Below are 6,980 nucleotides of genomic sequence, written 5' to 3' on the forward strand. Positions count from 1 at the left end.
TATATATGTGGGAAAAAAAAAAGAAGAACCGGGCATATAGTCACGTTCATATATGGTAGACAATGAAGCATTAACCCAAGTAGGAAGCAAAAAGATATGTTGAATATATTGACATAAAATTACGAATTTGTCCGTCAACATTATAGTTTAGAAATTGAAGGGGCCCTAAGCCTCTAACAAAGAGCACGTATCATCTTTGATGATATATATATATATATATATATCATGGTGAATTTTTTAAAAATAATTGTGTCTTATGTGGAATTTAATAAATGAGATTTCAAGTAAGTATTTACGTAATCTTCTTTTGTAGAAGAAATGATTGAACAAAATAATGAGGTCACTATTGATATCGACACATATCACCAAATGCTCAGGAATTCCTTCATTCATTAATCCTTTTAATTCATAAAAAATTTATGTGATCTGGAGATTTAATTTCATTATTTCACATACTATTGATGCTTTACCTTTGAGAAGTCAACAATATATATTAATGGACATGAACGTACACGGACGTAAATTAATGCAGCTGTTGGTTACAATGAATAAGTTCAGGTAGGTCACACGCTTCATGTTAAAGGATCAAATACTGGAAGAAAATATCTTTTCAATGCCATGGCACGAAATTACAAATTTGTCCATTCAACAAGATATTAAAGCCACTTGACAAAATAAAAAAAAGATAAGGTAGCTGTAAGAAAGAGAACATAATGCAGTTTTGTCTTTCTGATAAGAATTTCTTACAAATTCTAGGATACAAGATTATACAATATCGTGCATTATTATATCCTCCAAGGAACTATACGTTAGCGAATATTATACATATTTGGTGAGGCTAATTTTATGCACATCTAGAAGAGACATAGAAATTTGCTAGTAAGAAAAGATATGATTGAGGAAATGGAGCTTTTGCTCTTGACAGATTTAGCAATAGAACTTATAGAAAATTTTAATATTTTTATCTAGTATTTTTAAATGTACTGAAAAAAAAAAAAAAAAAGAAACCGGTCGTTTGTAACAGAATACGTTAACCATTCGTTTCTAGTTTTATACTCGGGACATCTTTTAAGTGGTTTGGAAGCAAATTAATATAGATTATTTTTCACCACTAAAATGTAATTCTAGTAGAACTTGGACCTTCATATATATGCAGTTCTAATTTTCTTGGTCTAAAATATAAGAAATTTAGTAGCTGATCAAATGGCCTGATTTTTTCTTTTGGAATAATAATAAAACCTTTTCATAGAGAAATTAAAGACTTGGCTATCAATTCTTGACCGAAGACGTTATATACTTATATTCCACAAAGGACAATGGTGATAAGAAGATTTCCAAGTTGCAACCAAGTTTGGACAATGCAAGTAGGATTTGATTTTGAACTTGAAATCATCAAATTTTCAAAAGAAAAAAAAAATAGATAGGCACATATGGAAGTGAATGGACCAAAATTGAAAATGATTTGCATGGAAACAAAAAAGTCTGAGTCGTCTGCACAAAGGAATGGTCTCCAAATCCAAGCAAAACGGCTGCAAGTCGCATCCAGATCCAATAATGCAGAGATACAAGAAAACAAATAAAAGACTGCCCCAAAGAGAAATTAACCAACCATTTTCACTCGTTCATATCCTATTCCTTACCCCTTTTAGGAGGAGATAAGACTACTGACATTCTTCCACGTGGCACCCCTTCTTGTGGCTTAATGAAAATAACTTAGCTCCAAAAAAAGAAAAGTAAATAAAAAAATAACATCTCCCAATTGCCAGCTTAACGTGGTCAGGGCGGAGCTACAGTTCTGCTTACTGGTTCGCCAGAATCCACTAATTTTAGCTCAGACTTTATATTTCTATTTAAAAAATCACTTAACGTTTATAAGTAACGTATTTAGACTAGTGAGCTATACATTCTAAAATTCATAACTCATAAACTCAAAATTCCAGCTCACTTTTGTATGTGGTCATTAATTTTTTAATGTCAAGAACAACATAATCCAATGGTTACGAATGACTAATGAGGTTTGCTTGATTTGTGTCCGTGAGATGGAGAAATTATGTGAAACCTTATCATTATATATACAAGGGGAGATTACAGCTCAATAACCCTCCTGAAATTAAAGTTCAAGGGAAGCATAGCAGTAGCTTTAAGCTAAGCACTTATTTTCAACAATGGCCTCCTCAGTTATGTCCACAGCAGCTGTCGCCACCGGCGCCAATGCTGCTCAATCGAGCATGGTTGCACCTTTCACTGGCCTCAAATCCGCTGCCTCTTTCCCTGTTTCAAGAAAGTCTAACCTTGACATCACCTCCATTGCTAGCAATGGTGGAAGAGTTCAATGCATGCAGGTTTGTAGTAGCTTGAAGTATCTATTATTGGATTTAACTTGTATACGATACTGGCAGTATATGGAATTTTTTCACTATTAATGTATTTTAACATGTTTTAGTGGGGAAATTGCCTTATTTTCTAGGTTACTAGTCCCATTTTATGGACTGCCACATGTAATTATCTTTAAGATGATGTGATAGTGTGAAATTTCGATAATATAAACTATTTTGCTTTAATTTCACCAAATATAAGTATGTACTACATGGGGAAGGACAAAATTTATTAACACTCCAATGAGTGTTAGATAATAAATTGTTATACTCCATACGTACTTGTGAAGTTTGTTTAATTAATTTTTTGTGGGATATGTATAGGTGTGGCCACCAATTAACATGAAGAAGTATGAGACTCTGTCATACCTTCCTGACTTGTCTGACGAGCAATTGCTCAAGGAGATTGAGTACCTTTTGAAAAATGGATGGGTTCCTTGCTTGGAATTTGAGACCGAGGTCAATATCTCTGTTTTTAACTTTGCCACTATTAAGTATAACTAACATGAATATCTTATGTTAATGTTTTGTTTATGTTGTGGATATATGCAGCACGGATTCGTCTACCGTGAGAACAACAAGTCACCAGGATACTATGATGGCAGATACTGGACAATGTGGAAGTTGCCCATGTTCGGGTGCACTGATGCTACCCAGGTCTTGGCTGAGGTCGGAGAGGCAAAGAAGGCTTACCCACAGGCCTGGATCCGTATCATCGGATTCGACAACGTTCGTCAAGTGCAATGTATCAGTTTCATCGCCTACAAGCCTGAAGGCTACTAAAACCTCCATTTTTAATGTGCAACTGACCCTATGTATTTAGGGGAAGCTTGTTAATTCTCCTTAGGTTTTCCCCTGGAGAAACTGTATTGATTTTCAGCTGTTTCCATTCTTCTTTCTATTCAATGTTATGAATTTGAATTCCAATTCAAGTTTACGAGAACTATTAATGGCATTTGTTTCTTTACCAATATGCTTCAGATACTTGTTTAATTGGTGGTGTATATCAATTTTGATTTGTTAGACTAATATCTGCATTCTCAATGCAATTGCCTACATTAGCACCACAAACCCAGGCACCAACTTGCCCCTCCTAGATTCCTGCAGCTAAACCTGAACAATTACCCCTTCAAATATGAATCTGCTCTGACGTCTGAACCAATGAGTACTCCTGGTGGAAAGATCCTGTTGGATATAATTTGGTAAATAGGTCGTGATCTCAATCACACAAAACAGAAATTAACGAACTGAATGGGAATTGCGCTAGATTTTGGGACGATTTTCTGTATATTGATAAAACTAAATTGCGATTACAACCTAATTACGAAAGTGAAAGATAGATTGGTGCTTCATTGTAGCTCAGATCTGCAGAAGAAGAATTAGAAGAGAATTAGAGTAGATGAGAAGAGAATTTGAGGAAAAGAAGAATTTTGGAGAAGAGAAGTGAAACCTGATTTTCGTTCATGCCCGTTCCACAATAGTTTAAGTGTATTTATGTTGAAGGGTCAATAGCATGTGTCTCTCACGTGACACTAATTAAAGTGGTGTCATGACAATCCTTCCCGCTTGAAATTGACCTTGTCCTCAAGGTCACTCGTGATACTTTCAACTTGTATCAGTTGAGAATTGCTCAATTTATGCTAGGTAGAATTGAACACCCGCAAAGCCACCAATGCCAATGACTCACTTCTGAGCAATCATGCTTCAACCTGACAATTATTCTCCTTTTCAGTTCCTGGATCATTCCTTTGCACATTTCATAATGGTATATTTGAACTCAGCCTTTTCTGATTTTCTTTTATCAAATTATATTTCTTTTACTCACTACAAGAAAGTATATAAATGGTAACAAAAAATTTAATATTTGGCAACAACTTAGTTTTATTGTTGAAAGAACTTTGTTGCCAAAGAATTTAATTTTGTTAGTAATATTGATTATTGTTGCAAAAAGTACTTTTGGCAACAAAAAAAAAAAAGTTGTTGCACTTTATTGCAATAATAGCCATTGGGACAAGTCTATGCAAAAAAAAAAAAATGTTTTGCCAAAAATACTTTTTGCAACAATAATCAATTTATGGCAACAAAAATAATTTTGTTGCCAAATATATTTTTTCTTGTAGTGACTCTTCGGAACCTAATGAATGATTTTAAATTTTCCTCTTAGCAGCATGGAAAAGATATTGTTTGAGTCCGTGATCATAATTTAGGGATATTTCTTTGGCTATATTTACAATTAAGCACCTCTTTTGGGTTGTTGTTCTTCGGAGGGTTAGATGAGATAGTTGATTATGTCAATTGAAAATATCGTGTATTATTTTGTTTGTCATTATTATTTGTTGCTATTTTAATTTATTAATTTTAATTCAAATGCTATAAAATGAGACAACATTTCATCATTTTGAACTTGCTATTTTTTTCTTTAAATTTTATTATTTGATGCTTTTACTTATATTGTTTAAATTATAGTACTACAACAAAATGAAATAACATTCATCATTTTGAACTTGTACTCTGAAATTTTAATAATATATTAACATTATAAAATGTTTGTGATCAGAACTAGTCAGAAAAAATAGCAGGAAAATGTTTTTTTTAAAAGCAAATCCCACCCATTAGTTTGAGAACTTTAAGATAAGGAGTGGGTAATATCAGAGGCCATCCATTTTGTAATGTCAAGAACCACTAAACCACGTTATCCAATAGTCACCATTCCTCTAAGATGAGGTTATGGCTTGGTTTTGTCCGTTAGATGGGAAACTGATGTGAAACCTTTTCATTGTATATAGATGGAGTGCTATATATAATGAACCTCCAGAGAGCAATGGCTTTAAGCTAATATTAGCAATTATTTACAGCAATGGCTTCCTCAGTGATGTCCTCAGCAGCCGTTGCCACCGGCGCCAATGCTGCTCAAGCCAGCATGGTTGCACCTTTCACTGGCCTCAAATCCGCCTCCTCTTTCCCTGTTTCAAGAAAGCAAAACCTTGACATTACCTCCATTGCTAGCAACGGTGGAAGAGTCCAATGCATGCAGGTTTGTAGTATATATTGTTCATTTTAACTTGTATGCACCAACTATGTAAAGAAATTTTATACTATATATTAGTGTATTTTAACCTGTTGTAGTAGATACCCTGCCTTAGTTTCTGTCGAATATTTGCTTATTGGTGATTTACTAGAATAATAAATAATTTAGTCGTAGGGAGAAATCTTTATTTAAATCTAAAATTAGTTAGATAAGTTTAGCTGAAATATTTTAGGTTTTTGAATTTTATTCAGCAGATTTTCTGTTTTTATGTTGGCATAAAAATTCAAAGACAATTTCAATCATTTTGGTCTTTTTGCTGTTCCGCCCTTTTTTAAAAACCAACAGTTTCCAAACTTTTTATGGAAGGCTAATTGTACTTATTTGGTGACGTGATAGTTTAAATACCCTGTCAGCGTACAAAAGTTGAACTCCATATTATTCTGCTTTGATTTCACCAAATACACCATATACATGGGAAAGTACAAAACTCACTGACAACCGTGTTAGATTACAAATGGTACTACTTCTGAAGTTTTCTTAATTAATTCTTTATGTGGGATATGTATAGGTGTGGCCGCCAATTAACATGAAGAAGTACGAGACTCTGTCATACCTTCCTGACTTGTCTGATGAGCAATTGCTCAAGGAGATTGAGTACCTTTTGAAAAATGGATGGGTTCCTTGTTTGGAATTTGAGACCGAGGTCAATATCTCTTTTTTAAACTTTGTTACTATTAAGTATAACTAACATGAATATCTTAAGTTAATGTTTTGTTTATGTTGTGGATGTGTGCAGCACGGATTCGTGTACCGTGAGAACAACAAGTCACCAGGATACTACGATGGTAGATACTGGACCATGTGGAAGCTGCCCATGTTCGGGTGCACTGATGCTACCCAGGTCTTGGCTGAGGTCGGAGAGGCAAAGAAGGCTTACCCACAGGCCTGGATCCGTATCATCGGATTCGACAATGTTCGTCAAGTGCAATGTATCAGTTTCATCGCCTACAAGCCTGAAGGCTACTAAAATCTCCACTTTTAATGTACAACTTAATTACCCTATGTGTTTAGGGGAAGCTTGTTTGAATCCACCTTACAGTTTACCCTGGAGGAACTGTATACATTTTCGTCCTCCTTTCTATTCGGTGTATGGATTCCAATTCCAATCAAGTTTATGAGAACTAATAATGACATTTGTTTCTTTACTATTATCTGCATTCTCAATGCAATTAATTGCCTGCATAAGCACCACAGGTGCGCGCCCCAACTCCCCCTCCCGCTAATGTTGAACATTTCTCCCCCCTTCAAATTATGAACGTTCTAAGCCAATGACTCCTTCCAGAGGAGAAAAAGTAGTACCATTTTTTTCCTTTTGGATATAATCTATATATGCAGTATACCGTGTACAATTCCAGTAGTGTGAATGCATATAGAAGATTGAAACGACACTAATAGTATAAAATTTCCTTCTAGAATCAATGTGCATAACTTAAATCCTATAGTACTTAAATAACCTTTGCTATACAGAATACACATATTTCTCGTTATTACATTTAAGTAATTCGATACTATTTTAT

General features: G+C 34.3%; 2 protein-coding genes across 2 annotated transcripts; both read left to right on the forward strand.

The window, feature by feature from the left end:
* Nucleotides 1-2,094: 2,094 nt before the first annotated feature.
* On the forward strand, nucleotides 2,095-3,346 carry LOC132046636 (ribulose bisphosphate carboxylase small subunit, chloroplastic 3-like). The gene is made up of 3 exons (XM_059437327.1): nucleotides 2,095-2,342; nucleotides 2,700-2,834; nucleotides 2,928-3,346. Exons 1-3 carry the CDS (start codon nucleotides 2,166-2,168, stop codon nucleotides 3,156-3,158), a joined length of 543 nt encoding a protein of 180 aa, XP_059293310.1. The 5' UTR covers nucleotides 2,095-2,165; the 3' UTR covers nucleotides 3,159-3,346.
* Nucleotides 3,347-5,188: 1,842 nt separating this feature from the next.
* LOC132046637 (ribulose bisphosphate carboxylase small subunit, chloroplastic 3) lies at nucleotides 5,189-6,614 on the forward strand. Its single transcript, XM_059437329.1, has 3 exons — nucleotides 5,189-5,409; nucleotides 5,972-6,106; nucleotides 6,200-6,614. Exons 1-3 carry the CDS (start codon nucleotides 5,233-5,235, stop codon nucleotides 6,428-6,430), a joined length of 543 nt encoding a protein of 180 aa, XP_059293312.1. The 5' UTR covers nucleotides 5,189-5,232; the 3' UTR covers nucleotides 6,431-6,614.
* Nucleotides 6,615-6,980: the final 366 nt, after the last annotated feature.

Source organism: Lycium ferocissimum, chromosome 2 (genome assembly GCF_029784015.1).
Source record: "Lycium ferocissimum isolate CSIRO_LF1 chromosome 2, AGI_CSIRO_Lferr_CH_V1, whole genome shotgun sequence".
NCBI classification, from domain to species: domain Eukaryota; kingdom Viridiplantae; phylum Streptophyta; class Magnoliopsida; order Solanales; family Solanaceae; genus Lycium; species Lycium ferocissimum.